The sequence below is a fragment of the Lissotriton vulgaris genome, chromosome 2_1 (assembly GCF_964263255.1).
Source record: "Lissotriton vulgaris chromosome 2_1, aLisVul1.2, whole genome shotgun sequence".
In the NCBI taxonomy this organism is placed as follows: domain Eukaryota; kingdom Metazoa; phylum Chordata; class Amphibia; order Caudata; family Salamandridae; genus Lissotriton; species Lissotriton vulgaris.
Window position 1 is genome coordinate 632,714,747 of NC_141687.1, and position 16,468 is coordinate 632,731,214.

Here is a 16,468-nt window from a genome sequence, read left to right on the forward strand (position 1 = left end):
AGCTCCTCAGGACGAACATGAAGATGATCCTGATTGCTCCAGACTGGCCTCGGCAGTGGTGGTATCCGGACCTTCTACATCTGTCTGTGTGTCCATACAAACGACTCCCTTGCAGACCAGACCTGTTGAGCAAAATGAACGGGAGGATAATGCATCCCAACCTCCCATCATTGAACCTAACAGCATGGCTCCTGAGGTCCTGCAATACGGACATTTGAACCTGCCTCCAGACTGCATGAGCATTTTGAGGGAGGCTAAGAGGCCGTCCACGAGGGCATCCTATGCCTTCAAGTGGAAAAGGTTTTACTTGTGGTGTAGGGATCATCATTTGGATCCTATTAAAGGGCAGGAGGACGTCATCTTACCATACCTCCTTTCCCTCGCAACGGCTGGTTTGAAGTACGCTTCCATTAGAGTACATTTGTCAGCTATTGTGGCCTATAGGAAGTCCCCTGACCAGGTGTCTTTCTTTCAAGTTCCGGTGGTCAAGGATTTCCTTCAGGGTTTGAAGAAAGTGTATCCCCCTGTGCGCAATCCTTCTCCTCCGTGGGAATTAAACCTGGTTCTATCTCGGTTAATGTCTCCCCCTTTCGAGCCCATCCACAAGGCTTCCTTACAACATCTCTCTTGGAAGGCAGCTTTTTTGGTGGCGATTACCTCTGCACGCAGGGTCAGTGAGATACAGGCGCTCTGTGCAAAGGAACCTTATACGATATTCCACCATAACAGGGTAGTTCTAAGGGCTCACCCTTCTTTCTTGCCTAAGGTCATCTCTGATTTTCATATAAATCAGTCTATTTCCCTCCCTTCCTTTTTTCCAAATCCGACGACCCCGGCTGAGCGGTCACTTCACTCCTTAGATCTTAAAAGAGTGCTGAAGTTTTATTTGGAAAAGACTAAAGGGATTAGGAAAACGGACCAACTGTTTGTGAACTATGGTGCAATGAGAACTGGCTTTCCAGCGGCAAAGAGGTCCATTTCCAGGTGGATTGTCTCTTGCATTAAGTTGGCCTATCAACTAGCAGGGAAACCTTTGTTGATGTCTCCGAAAGCGCATTCCACTAGAGGGAAGGCGGCTACAGTGGCTTTCTTGCATGACGTTCCCATGTCAGAAATATGCAAGGCCGCGACCTGGAAATCAGTGCATACTTTTACGAGGCATTACTGCCTCGACTCTGATTTCAGGACTGACACTCAAGTAGGGCAAGCCTCCTTGAGGAATCTGTTTGGGTAGTCTATTTTGTCTACTCAAGCTTCTTGATGAGATTTCTGTCTTATCTTTCCTTTGCCCGCAGAGATGAGGAGAGGCTCGCTATTCTATTCTAATGCTTATGACTATTGATGAGGATCCCCTGGAAGAGAAGGATTAGTTACTTACCTGTAATCCTAGTTCTCTTCCAGGGGTATCCTCATCAAAGTCATAAGCAACCCTCCCGCCTCCCCGGGCAAAGGATACTCGTTCATAAGGAGATATTGTTGACCTAAGTGTTATTGGGTTTGGTTTTCAGTCTCCGAAAAGAACAACTGACCTAACTGCCACTCCTGAGGCATGATGGGATTCAGGGGGTCATGAGTGCCTTAAAGGCACAGTGTCAGTTTTTTGTTATTTAGCTACAGGTTAGCTTTTCAGTCTGGTTAGACTGTGTGTTTGCAATGCAGCCTGGGAGCTTCCTATGCTTCCAGTGAGTTCTGAGAATTTCTACTGCTTTCTGAGCATTAAAACAATTCCTAAACAAACTTTGGTGTTGTTTTCTCCTGTTTCTAATGCTTATTATTCATGTATGGTGGAAATTCTTCACAGCATATTTCAGCTCTAATGTGATTTGGCTGCTATTGCTTGTTTTTTATATATATATTATTTATATATATATATATGTGTATTTATATGTGGGGCACATATAATATAGTGTTTCCGGGGTCCCGCACATAGGCGGGAATATTCTAATGCTTATGACTTTGATGAGGATACCCCTGGAAGAGAACTAGGATTACAGGTAAGTAACTAATCCATCTCTGCATTAGTCAAGACCAGCGATACCCTTATATTAATTGTGACTGGCGATTGTGACTGACACTTTTAATAGGTATCCTTAGCAACGTCTACTCGCTCAACTCGGATTGTTTCCAAGCTTCACTATTACTAGGGTAACGTATGCGCAAGACGTGTCTAACGCACTCCAAGCCTCTATCTGACTTAGGCGTTGCTCACCACGACACACACTTCAAGCCTCTATCTGACTTAGGCTTTGCTCACCATGAAGCGGGCTCCACAACCATCCGCTTTCCAAACGGGTTTCCTTGCCAACACTCAGTAGCCATATTCGGATTGGACCTGTGATCCAAGCCTCGTTGTGGCTAGGTTAGCACATGCGCAGGACACATCGTATGCGCTTCAAGCCTCGCTCTCAATCAAGCCACGCCCACCAGGAAGCGTGGTCAGTAACACAACCTTCCTTTAAATAACATCGACCGACCGGGCTCTGGATCTTCGGGGTCCGGTCGAGTGCTTAAGCTAGGTGCTGACGAGGGTAGCGAACGCTGAGGGCGTAAGTCAGCTACATTTGCCCCTGGAACGCGTTGCATTCAACTGCGGAATACGCTACGACAACATCTGAACTAAGTAACAAGCTAACTGACGGCTCTCTTATCTGATTTATTGTCTGTTTACAGGATGTGCCAGGGACGTTCCTACCCCCCTCCCGAGACCCATGGTGCATTTAGCGCCAAATTTTGAAGTGAGAACAACTTATAACATGGCTTTATACACATTAATAGGTCACCGACCTTTGGTCCATTGATCTCTCATAGTGTTAACCAACACCTAGCCATCTTTTAACCTCCCCCATTCCCTATGTGTATTTTTACACAGTTTTAGTACTGCTGTACAGCACTGTTTGGCACCTCACTTCCTACTACTAGTGGTATAATCCTCCTCGGGGTTAGATGGATGGTGTTAACTTGAGTGTTAAACAACAAACACTGCATCGCCACTTTACGGAGCACCTTATGATAGATCATCAAACCCATACTCTTTATTGACAATTTGTCCATTTTGTCTGTGTGTTTGTGTCTGTCTTTTCTTTCCCGCAGGTGCAGACATATCCTAAACCAGGATTCTTTGGGATGTGACAATTTGTCCACCCATTTTTTATGCACTTTTTCACGTTTTCTTTTTCACTTTCACGTCCTCAGGTAGGGTGGATGATTAGAGAATCCATACCACCGGGGTTACACTCGTCCTGACGAATGCCGAGGTAAATTCAAACCAATTAAAGGCTGAAACATGTTGACTGACTATTTAAATGTGAATTAAACCAATTCATTACTCTTGGCTTTAAATTCAATCACATAAGTCTCTTTTTTAATCGTGCTATAGGGATCTGCCAATAAAGTTTGTTGATATACCCATTAGTCACTTTTAATTTATCTTCCACTACACGCCTAATCACACAAAACCTGCTCCGCAGTCTCCTGGCGTCGTGGCACACCAAGGAGGTATTCGACCTCCGAGGTGGGGCCCTATGATGAAGCATGACACCGACCAGGTCGGTGTGTGAGGGCTTTCCTATCCTCCCAAATCGGGCGGGTTAGTACATTCTTTACATGACTCCGTCTCTGTGGCTTCTGAGACATCTGTAAACCTCTCTTCTGTTGTTATTTAGCCTTAAACCGGGGAATAAGAGAGAGTTTCTCAATCTCCCTATCTCTCCTATTGTTTCTACGGGTGTGTGTTTATGACAGTGCACCCAGTGGCCCATTTGTCTTTAATAGATACAAATATATGGAGGTTTAAGATCGTCCAGTTATAAATCACGATTACTGGAGATTTCAAAGTTTAAAATAAAAAATGCTGCATCTGCGATGCTGTTACGCCCAGTGAAAGTTAGGAGAAAGTAAGACTATAACTATGCACTGCTACAATTAAGACGTTAGTAGTGAACGTCTTAATTAGAGCAGCACATAATTATATATTTTTTTCTACTAACTTTGAATTGCCTTCAAATGCATGCCGGGAAAGGGAGGGGGGGGGGCGGAATTATTACCTGCCCCGCTGGTATGCTGATACAAACAGCGGACGGCTGTCACATTTATGCAAGGACGGGGTGGGGAGATAATGAACTCGGCATTGCAGGATGTCCAAGCCCTGAGGCGGAGCGGTCTTCTGTTAAAAACAAAATTAAGTAAAGCATGTGAAATGTAAGCATGCACAACATGGGCAGGACGGAGATGAGGGGCTGTGAACAGCAGGCACCATTCATGTCAGTGGGACGCCCAGACACCGGAAGGTCCTGCTGCAACTAAATATATTTGCAATTCTTTGGGATTAGTAGACTGGAATGCCATAGTTCAGGGACGTAAAAAAGTATCACTAGATATGACGCGTTGAAATGGAATTTCGTACCTCGCTTATCTCATCATCTGACTGTTGTGACCTAGTTAGTGACTGCGCCAAAGTGCATGAAAGTGACTCACTGCCTTTTATTCCCTGCCATCTACAACACAGACAGCAAACCCAAAGCTAAAAGAGGCGTTTAAGAACTGTCGGTGATGACGTCGCCACTGCACAAGTCCTGGAAGGGAAGTTTACTAATGCAGTTGTTTTCAATTGTATCAGAATGAAGAGAGCTGATGAAAAAGACCAGCTTTAAAAAATGCTTTATTTCCGATGTTTGAATCGGATAGTACACATTTCTTCGTCATGTGTCGTTTGAGAGATTAAAGCAGGAGCCTGTGTTATATCACTGACAATGGGAAGAGGATACAATAATAATATTTTAATGAAAGAAAGGGGCTTCAGAAGGCGAGGAGACATAAGGAAACAGTTAATCCAGGAATTACAGTGAGGAGAGATGCAGAGTGAAATATGAGCTGCGCAGCCAGCCAGCGCCTGGCTTTATACAGACGTGCTAACAAAGCACTCTAAAAACAAGCTCTTGGCATTGCTGTGGGGAGGGGGGGAGGAGAAATGCGAGACACGGCCCGGCTGCCGTGAAAAGTGTGAAGCAGGGGGCGGTGAAGCGGATCCTTTGAAGTGAAGCTCTCGGAGGCAGGCGGCTCGGGAGCAAATGGTAAAAAGCGCGTGCACGAGCACATGCACTCGACGTAATCCGCGATGGTTTCAGAGCTTGGTTGAGCCTCTATACTCTCGTCCTATTATCGCTGGCGCGATTAATAGGACGAGACCTAAAAACATATTCACTACTAGTAATATTAGTAGGAGAGCAGCAGAAGAGAGGGACCCATGTGTCTTAGATGCACAATTTAGTTTGGATGTTTTGTATGCTTGCCTCCTCTCTAACACCTACTCTGTTTCGCAGTTAAGCAGTACATTGGAGGGGGCGCTAGTCCATCAGTGCCAGTGTTATGTACTGACATTTACACCCTGTTGAAGAACCATTTGCTGTGTGTGAGTCTTTGTTCAGTCGGCAGTATGGAGAAAACTTGCTAGGAAAGCACACGTTGGCTTAGAAGACATATCTCCTCTTTACGTAGTGATCTTTGCTTTGAATATCCAAATTTAAATGTGTATGGGGCATATGTAATTAATTGGACGGAGCAGTTTATGATCTGCCCTCTGCCTAGCAAAAAGATGACTGAACTTGTGCATTTGTGTTTTCCAGGTACTTGCCAGACGTGGTCTGGTCCGATGGTGACTGGGAGGCTCCAGACACTTACTGGAACTCAACATATTTCTTATCCTGGCTTTACAACGATAGCCCAGTGAAGGTACAGAATGCATTTGTTTGATTTACAACCCTTATGGGTGGGCATATTCTGAAATATTAAATATTTCCTTAAATGCAATCTGCAGTTTTATTTCAGCTTCAGAAAAGAATCTGAGAATATACATTTGAAACCATGTGGGTTGTGAAAGGATCTCTCACTCTCTCACTCTCTCACTCTCTCTCTCTCTCACTCTCACTCTCACTCTCACTCTCACTCCTCTCTCTCACTCTCACTCTCACTCTCACTCTCACTCCTCTCTCTCACTCTCACTCTCACTCTCACTCTCACTCTCACTCTCACTCTCACTCTCTCTTTCTCTCTTTCCCTTTCTCTCTCTCTCACTCTCTTACTCTTTCCCTTTCTCTCTCTCTCTCTTACTCTCTTACTCGTTCTCTCTCTCTCTCTCTTACTCTCTTACTCTCTTTCCCTTTCTCTCACCCTCTTCGGTAGGTCTGGTGGTGGGATCCTTTTTAGGTCCTGCTGGCCTTGGGATTCCTTCAGGTCTGGCCAGCGGACACTTTTCGAGAGTGGCCTCGGGATACATGTGGTAGGCCTTCAAGGATAGCAGCTTGTGGAGAGGCGGATTTGGCATGCTAGGCAGGAACACTTATAATCCATGTAATGCTTTTACTTTGTATCCCTTTCAGAATAAGACTAAACCACAATATATGGCACCAGTAGTTGTGGTTTGAAAGTGATTCGCCACGCTTTTTCTCATCTGCATAGTTTTGTGCTGCTTTTAAAACCGAAGCTTGTAAATGTTAGTACATAATAAATCTGTATAAAATATTATGTGTATTTCTAAAGCTCACTATCATCGGCGATGGTATCCTTGGGCTGAGCAGATGTCTGCGCGCCTCCTATAACATATCAATATGTTCTAATCAACAACTTAATTTTGTACATCTTTTTAAAGCAGGTTCGTACGATAAACTAGCATTTACAATGCAACGGTCTCGCCTTTGCAAAGGTTAGAGCTATAGGCAATGTAAATGGCAACATTTTTATGTATGTGTTTGTTTTGAAAACAGATAAATAAATGGCATTGTCATTTACAATGCCAATAGCTTAATCTCTCGCAAATGCGAGACCTATTGCATTTGCACCCACCCACACACACGCACACAGATCCACACGCATACACACAGATCCACACGCATACACGCAGATCCACACGCATACACACAGATCCACACGCATACACACAGATCCACACGCATACACACAGATCCACACGCATACACACAGTGCCACACGCATACACACAGTGCCACACACATACACACACAGAGAGCCACACACACACACACACACACACACACACACACACAGAGCGCCACACACACAGAGCGCCACACACACAGAGCGCCACACACACAGAGCGCCACACACACACAGAGCGCCACACACACACAGAGCGCCACACACACACAGAGCGCCACATACACACAGAGCGCCACACAAGCAGAGCGCCACACACACACGCAGAGCGCCACACACACACGCAGAGCGCCACACACACACGCAGAGCGCCACACACACACGCAGAGCGCCACACACACACGCAGAGCGCCACACACACACGCAGAGCGCCACACACACACACACAGAGCGCCACATACACACAGAGCGCCACACAAGCAGAGCGCCACACACACACGCAGAGCGCCACACACACACGCAGAGCGCCACACACACACACGCAGAGCGCCACACACACATGCAGAGCGCCACACACACATGCAGAGCGCCACACACACATGCAGAGCGCCACACACACACGCAGAGTGCCACACACACACGCAGAGTGCCACACACACACAGAGCAGAGCCACACACACACACAGAGCCACACACACACCCACAGAGCCACACACACACCCACAGAGCCACACACACACCCACAGAGCCCCACACACACCCACAGAGCCCCACACACACCCACAGAGCCCCACACACCCACAGAGCCCCACACACCCACAGAGCCCCACACACCCACAGAGCCCCACACACCCACAGAGCCCCACACACCCACAGAGCCCCACACACCCACAGAGCCCCACACACCCACAGAGCCCCACACACCCACAGAGCCACACACACAGAGCCACGCGAACACACACAGAGCCACGCGAACACACACAGAGCCACGCGAACACACACAGAGCCACGCGAACACACACAGAGCCACGCGCACACACACAGAGCCACGCGCACACACACAGAGCCACGCGCACACACACAGAGCCACGCGCACACACACAGAGCCACGCACACACACAGAGCCACGCACACACACAGAGCCACGCACACACACAGAGCCACGCACACACACACAGCCATGCACACACACACACACAGAGCCACACACACACACAGAGCCGCACACACACACAGAGCCACGCACACACACACAGAGCCACGCACACACACACAGAGCCACACACACACACACAGAGCCACACACACACACACAGAGCCACACACACACACACACACACAGAGCCACACACACAGAGCCACACACGCACACACTCCGAGCCACGCACACACTCAGAGCCACACACACACTCAGAGCCACACACAGACTCAGAGCCACACACTCAGAGCCCCACACACACACAGCCACACACACACACTCAGAGCCCCACACACACACACACAGCCACACACACACAGCCACACACACACAGCCACACACACACACACACACACACACAGCCACACACACACACACAGCCACACACACACACAGCCACACACACACACACACACACACACACACACACACACACAGCCACACACACACAGCCACACACAGCCACACACACAGAGCCACACGCACACAGAGACACACACAGCCACACCCCCCACCCTCACACCCACACCCCCCCACACACAACCCCCCCCCACACACACACCCACACACACACACACCACACACACACCCACACACCTCCACACACACCCACACCCCCCACACACCCCCCACCCACACACACAGAGCCACACACACACACACACACACACAGAGCCACACACACACACACACACACACAGCCACACACACACACACAGAGCCACACACACACACACAGAGCCACACACACACACAGAGCCACACACACACACAGAGCCACACACACAGAGCCACACAGAGCCACACACACACACACACACAGAGCCACACACACAGAGCCACACAGAGCCACACACACCCACACAGAGCCACACAGAGCCACACACACCCACAGCCACACACACTCACCCCCACACACACAGACACACATACACACACACCCAGCCACACACACACACACCCATACCCACCCAAACACCCACACCCACCCACACACACAGATCCACATCACATAAATACTTCTTAAAAAAGACGTGTAGTGATAACTGCCACGTGGAACCTTAAACAAAGTAAATTCAATTATGAGCCATTCGAACTGTATTGATACAATAACCTCATGACTTGATTTGCGCCAATACCCCTGTCGCTCACCTCCTTAACATTGGCAGAATGTTGCAATTATCCCGAACACCATACCACAGTTAATTCTGAAATACTGAAATCAAAACACGCAGATAGTCAGTTTCAAGTCACTTGTATATACTTCCTACCTTTGATGTGGATGGCGAATACCTACGCTCACCTTAATCCTCTGAAGCGGCATGTATAGATACGGCCCTGGACGGTATATAGTTGTGACTCTCCTTATCAAGAGAGAAAATCTCTTAGTGAGTCGAGTCCTTACATGTAAACATTTCTCACTTTGTTTCTGAGCATAAATCCCGCAAATCGATTCATAGCCGAAGTAAACGCTGTGCCATAGTGAATCCAAAGCTCAAAGAACGATGCGGTGAAGTATCGCAGTCACGTCCGACAATTGAATGCTTAAAGAATAAAGGGGAGAGATGGAAATGGGACTGTGTGTAGCGGGAAATATCGACGCCATCATGTAATAAAATGTTCTGCCTAAACACAAATAAAAGAAAAGTCCCTGCAAACTATGAGCCACGAAATAAGATGTTATGATGGGAATGGATGAATAATAGGTGATAATGCGCCACACCAAGCAATTGGGTTTTGATGGAAATATGAACATGCCCAAAATTCTGAAAGCCCAATGATTGAATGCGTCCGTGAACAATTAGCCTGATCATTTTATAAGACGGAGTGTTGAGACTAAAACGGAATTCGCATGAGCCAAGAGCATAAGTTTATGTGACGATCGGCAAAATCCGTCCTCTAACTGCACAATCAAATCAACGCGGTCCGCTGGCAAGATGCATGACAAACACTACATTTCATAGACGCCGTGCTTCTACAAGCAGACACTAAAATGACCCCCAACCTCCCCTCAACCAGCTCATTAATACAAACACTGGCAGAGAGCTGCCGGTTTACCCTACTGTAAGCTGAGGCGTGGGAGCTGCTCCTGGGCGGCCGCCGCCAGCCCCGCCAGGCACAGCGTGTGTAGAGCAGGGATCAGCCAGCCTTGTGTCGCCCCCGGAGCCGGCCGTGCGAGTCCTCACCGCCTTCCCTTGGACCGTCCTGGTGGTAAAATCCAAGACACAGGGGCAGTCCGAGCCTGGAGAAGCGCTCAGTGTGCCGCCGCCTCCGCCTCTGCCTCTTCCACACTCTGTCTGCGTCAGACCAGCCCACACACGCACGGCTCCAGCGACCTGTAGAGGCAAACACGGCAGGCTTTAAAAAACAAGCGCTCGGAATGACGTCAACTTTCCGCTTTAAGAGCCGTCCTTTTCAGACTAGCTTGGCCTGACTTACTGGTGGCGTAAAAAGCTTTCTTATCTTCTTTATGGGGCGAAACAGATGGCCCCATAAAGAAGATAAAGCTTTTACGCCAGCAGGAAGTCAAGGAAACCAGTCTGAAAATACGGGGCTAAAAGAGAAAGAAGAACGTCACTGGGACCTCTTCTCCAATGGCTGGCCACCGTTTAGGACGCCAGCCAATGGAGAAGAGGGGCGGGGCTTAACCCTCGCTAGTGAAAGTACCTCTAAAACATAAAATCTCGCGAGCTCGACTGCGCATGTGCGCAGTACGCCACGCGAGACCTAAAAAGCATATAGCAGCCCTGCAAAGCAGGACTTGTGCTGCCCCACTAATAGCGCAGATTCCCCATCCCACTAAAGTGCTAGTGCTGTCCAATTGCAGATATACACGCAAAGTATCATATGTACTCCTCGTAGCCTCTCGGGTAATAGTTATTTCCATATCTTGGCTATCGTTTTGCAGCCTCTGTGCCATTATAGGTCAGTGGAGTGAGCCTTGAGTCAAGACATGATTTCTAATCTTATTACTGAGCACTAGTGAAAGGAGGCATAGCTATCGTGAATCTTGGGAAGTGCAATATTATATTAATGGATTCGATTTACTTTGGACAAACTAAGCAAAAATACTCTGGTATAAAAGTACTCAAAATCGCACCTAGTTAGTCACTGAATATTGGTCTATCTTTTTAAAACAGTATTTTGTAAAAACCTCTCAGCGTAGTATGTATGTATGTATGTATTGGCATTTATATAGCGCACTACTTACCCGTAGGGTCCCAAGGCGCTTCGACCGCTGCGAAACCCTTCCTGGCTTCCCTGAGAGATGGTCCCTTAATGGGTATCTCCAGGGTGAGACCAGGCATCCCCGGCGGTCTGGTGGGGCCGTTAGTGAAGATGAGGCAAGCTAATGCCCAGAGTTGCCGAGTGTGATCGCTGATCAGAGTGGGCACCGAGGCGAGAGAATTATCGAGTCCGCTGACCCTGGTCCAGAAACCTGCCGCGCCGGGAATCGAACCCTGGTCCTGGGCCGTCCTCTGCTCTCGGGTCTGCCGCCTCTAACCAGTGAGCCACACTCATGTAGCTCTTCCCCATAGCATGGCCCCTCTCTCGTATTTTATCTCCATCTTATGCTGCATTGGTACTTGTATTGTCTTTCTTCCTCCTTAGTTGTTTATTTATTTATTTTAAAGGTTTTATATAGCGCTGGCTAGACCCAGAGGTATCAGAGCGCTTTACAGGAGTGCAAGGTGGTACAGTAGTTGATACATTTGGTCAATAACATTGCCATACAAACCAATATAACAGGAAAAGCAGATAAATACAAGTGCAATAAATACAATAGTACAATGATAAGCTAATGTGGATGGAGTGTGATTAGATTAGGGTGGGTGTGAGGAAGTGAATAAGAGAGGGAAAGGATGGAGATACAGAGATTGGGAGATTAGAGGAATAGGGTCGTGGGAGATCAGAGGGAGTCTAGATGTCATACTTGAAGGAAGGGGCAGGGAGGGTGGTATGGGGAGGGGAAGTAGTAGCATGAAGGAGGGGGGAAAGAAGGTGGAAATAGGAGTTGAAAGAGTTGGAGGGCAAAAGAGGAAAGCCTGATGAGGTGAAGAGCGGGAGACGGTGTCAGAGGTAGGTATTATTGACCCCAATATTTGTTGAGGAGGTATAATTTGAGGTCTCTTTTGAAGTTGTTGTAGAAAGGGTTACAGCGAAGGTCTTTAGGCAGGGAGTTCCAGATGGAAGGAGCGTTTCCAGAGAAGGATCGAGCCTGTGTGCTTTTCTTTTTTAGTAGAGGGGGAATAAGTATGAGGTTGTTGATGCTCCTTGTCGGTCGGGTGCAGCCTGCTTTGTATAGTTTGTCTAAGAGGTAACGTGGAGAGTTTTGGTGAAGTGCTTTATGCGTGATACATGCTATCTTGTAGGTGGATCTGTCTTCGATGGGAAGCCATTTGAGTGTTTTAAGCGCGGGGGAGATGTTGTCGAACCGTTTGTAGTCAAAGATAAGTCTCGCAGCTAGGTTGAGCACAGATTTGAGGTGCAAGATGGACTTTAGGTGTTCCAGCGAGAATAGCGTTACCATAGTCTATTCTAGACAGGACTAGCGATAGGACAACAGTTTTAAAGTCATCGGCTTTAATTTAAAGGGTTTCATTTATTTTTGAGATGGCGGAGAGTGAAGAGCGCTCCTTTGGCTGTGGATTTTGTGGGAGGAAAGAGTAAGGTTATAATCAATGGTAATGCCTAGGACTTAACTGAGTTGGTAGTGGTGAAAGAGCTGTTGGCGGCATTAAGGTCGGATATCCAGTTTTGTATGGGGAGAGGGTTGTTTTTAGGGATGAAGAGAATTATTTGGTTTTTATAGGATTGAGTTTAAGATGATTGTGGTGGAACCATGATTGGATCTTGGACAGCGTCTCTCTCATTGAGGTGAAGGACATCAGAGTGGGATTTAATCTTATAGTAAAGTTGAGTGTCGTCAGCGTAGATGTGGTAATTGATTCCTGCTCATCTGAGAATGAGGGTGAGTGGTTCCATGTAGAGGTTGAAGAGCGCGGGAGAGAGAATGGATCCCTGGGGGACACCGAGGGTGATGGGAGTCGGGTTAGAAAGACAGTTCTTGATTTTGATTTGTTGGGTTCTGTGTTGGAGAAAGGAGGTGAACCATTTGAGGACATGGCCTTTGAGGCCAAAGCGGATTTTGAGAGTCTTAACTAAGGCAGAATGGTTAACAGTATTGAAAGCCACGGAGAGGTCGAGGAGAATGAGTAGGGAAGACTCACCATTGTCAAGTGAGTGACGAATGTCATCCACTATATTGAGCATGGCAGATTCTGTGCTGCATCCTTTTCTGAAGCCGGATTGCAGTGAGTCAAAGAGGTCGAACGTGTTGATGTGGTTGTCCAGTTGGAGCAGGGCACACCTTTCAAGGGCTTTGGAGAGGAGAGGTAGGTTAGAGATAGGTTGGAGGTTATTTAGGTCATTGGGATCAGCATTGGGATTTTTGGGGATGGATGTGATTTGACCCAGTTGGAGGGAGGTGGGAACACACCCAGTGGTCAGGGATGCGTTTATAATGGTGGTCCAAAGAGGGGCAATAATATGTTTATGGTCTCGGACAAGGTTAGAGGGCATTGGGTCTTTGGTGTGAGAAGATGGTTTGAGTTTAGAGATGGTTATAGACTTCATGTTCCGTGACGGGGTGAAAATTATGCCAGGAGGCGTTGTTTTTTGGTTGCTGGGGAAGAAAGGGGTTGGATTCAGGTGGGAAGGTAACGGATGAGAGGCGGGAGGGGACCTGGGGAGGATTAGATGAGGATGGAGGATCCGGGGGAATGTCATCGGAAGGTAGTGGGTTGGGGGAGGAGGAATTTAAGAGGAAGGATTTATCAATTTTGGTGACTTTATCAGCGAAGAAATTTGCCATTCGCATTTCTTGTTAGTGGCTATCGGCTTTAGGGGGTCGGAGGAAGTTTGGTTTTTGACAATGCTGAAGAGTTCGCTAGGTCTATTTATGGCCCTATCAAGCTGTGTTCGGAAGAAGGAGGCCTTTTCATTGAGGATGTGTTTTTAGGTTTCGCCTGGCGTAGCACTGCGAAGCAGTGTTCGCGCAGGCGAAATCTTATGTTAGAACAGTATGGGGCTTTGTCCCGCCTCTCTCTTCCATTGACTGGCTCCATAAATGGAGGCTAGCCATTGGAAGAGAGATCTGTCCGTAATTGTGGCAGCAGATTCGTGGGCGTTCCGGCGATTTTTTTTTTTTTTTTTTTTTTTTTTTTTTTTTTTTTTTTATCGCTCTCCGCCCCTTTAAGGACGTCATTGCGGCGGTGGGCGGAGGTTTTTTTTTTTTCTTTCTCGGCATGTTTTGCCCATTTTGGACGTGTCTTTTGCAGGGGTGGGTTGCGCGATTTTCGCGCCCTGTCGTCTGTGTACTGTTCTTCGTGTCTGTTGGTTGTCGGGCTGACACTTTGCGCCCCGTACTGTGCTTGGCATCTTGCCGGTACAGTGCGCATCGAAAAGATGTGCTCTTCAGGAAAACTAACTGTACGCTTGGCAGCTCGCCCGTAACCTGTGCGCACCATTCTGCCCATCTGGACTGCGTTTAAAAAGAATTGTGCGCTCCCACTGTACTCTGCGGGATTATAAACTGTGCGCTTCATATTGCCTAGTGAACTGTACGCTTCCGCTTCCCCCCCTTTGAAAAGACCCATACGCTTCGATCCTCATTGCGAAGCTGTACCCCACATACGGTTGATCACGCTAGATGCGTGAGCATTGGTAGGGGCCATCCATTTCTCCTGTTCGGAGCGCACAGGAGCGCTACGAAGCGTACACCCTGCCCCAAACTTGCTAAAAGTAGCAGAAACGCGGGGAAAAGTATTTTTAAATCCCATGGTTTCTCCAGAAGGGACCTTTTAGTGCACTCTGCGGGTTTAATTCCACATTCATACGATTCTCTTGCACTGCTTGCCTCCCGGTCTTTTTTTTTTTTTTTATGAAGGCGCCACACGTCACATAGGTCACTTCGGAGCATTTATTTAATTGTTTTGGATGTCTCCGCATCCTGTTCTTGGGCAGTGTGTTTCGAACAACACGGAAGCGCCCCAGAACCGCTTCACCTTGGCACATCTGTTACCAGGTGTGCACTGCAGCCGCCCTAGCCTCTTTTTGCCCCCCTCGCCGGTCCGTGTTTGCACGGTCCTCTTCCTCTGATCTCCATGCCACTCCGGTCTGCAGGCTCAGCCCTGGCTTGGCGAAGTGACAAAAAAAGGGTTCATGTCCTCTGTTTATTTCTGCACATGCAATTTTGGTTACCCATTTTTTTGCACTCGAACCCTGAACTTCCAGCGTGTTTTTTTATGTTGGAAGGGCTGGCTAGAATTGTCACCGGAAGATGAAAAACAGGGTTCCTTTTATTAAACAGAGGTTGGCTGTTGCCTGACTGACATGTCAGCTTTTCGTTGCACGTATTTGGAAAGTCTCTGTGAAGGGTGCCAGAATCCCTCTAACCCTGCCTTTCCCGAGGAACATAGGCCCCCTACCCCTAAAAAGGCTTGTGAGTGGAAACAAAAATAAATAGATAATCGGTCAAGACGACCTTTTTGGGATGCAGTGCAGAACAGGGCAGTGCGAGGGGATGGTTCCGTGCTGGGGAAACCGCAAGGCTGGTCCAAGCTGTAGCTCTTTACGCCCTCACAACCTCTGCTCTTTATAGTTTTTAGTCAAACGTAGTTTATCTGTCGAGAAAATATACATTCACAGATATATGTGAACATGTAAAGGCATCAACTGCTATATATTGAGCATGTCGATAAATGCATATGGTTTACATGTATAAATTCACGTATATGCATGCCCACATCTCATGAGCCTTTTCTGTAGGGGCACGCATGCCTGCATTTCAGTGTCCTCTCCAATTCATCCTACGTACGAGAGTACACACATTTTAAGACCATGTCAAATTGGGGGAACCACTTTGCCCCAATGGAGGTACAGTCTTGAAATACTGCCCCTTTTGGCCACTCTCAAGCAGTGGGAACTCAAAGGAATATTTTCCAAATGTATACCATTTGCCGGTCTAACTGTGTGTGTGTGTGTGGCTGTGTGTGTTTTTGAAACATAAATAAAACCTCGTTATTTGCAATATCAATAGCTCAAACTCGCGTAAATACACAACCTATTGCATTGCAAATGCAATAGGTTTCGTATTTGCGTCAGATTAAGCTATTGGCATTGTAAATGACAATGCCATTTATTTATCTGTCCGTAAGGAAGGCAATATCAATGTCTTCGCAGAGAAGGGTTTCAGCTATTTCAGTTGCATGCCTGACAGCTGAGCGGCAGTTGACCAGCATGCATGTGAGGGGTTTTGGGTTGTTTATGAGAGGAGGGCATGTTTGGATAGTGGTAAGTTGTGTTGGGGGCCTGGGTGAG

General features: G+C 47.5%; 1 protein-coding gene across 1 annotated transcript in view; it reads left to right on the forward strand.

The window, feature by feature from the left end:
- FUCA1 (alpha-L-fucosidase 1) overlaps window positions 1-16,468 on the forward strand; it is a 157,071-nt gene that overhangs the window by 84,702 nt on the left and 55,901 nt on the right. The window contains exon 4 of the mRNA XM_086955803.1: window positions 5,622-5,727. Within this exon, the coding sequence (XP_086811929.1) occupies window positions 5,622-5,727 (106 nt within the window). The remainder of the gene's footprint in view (window positions 1-5,621; window positions 5,728-16,468) is intronic.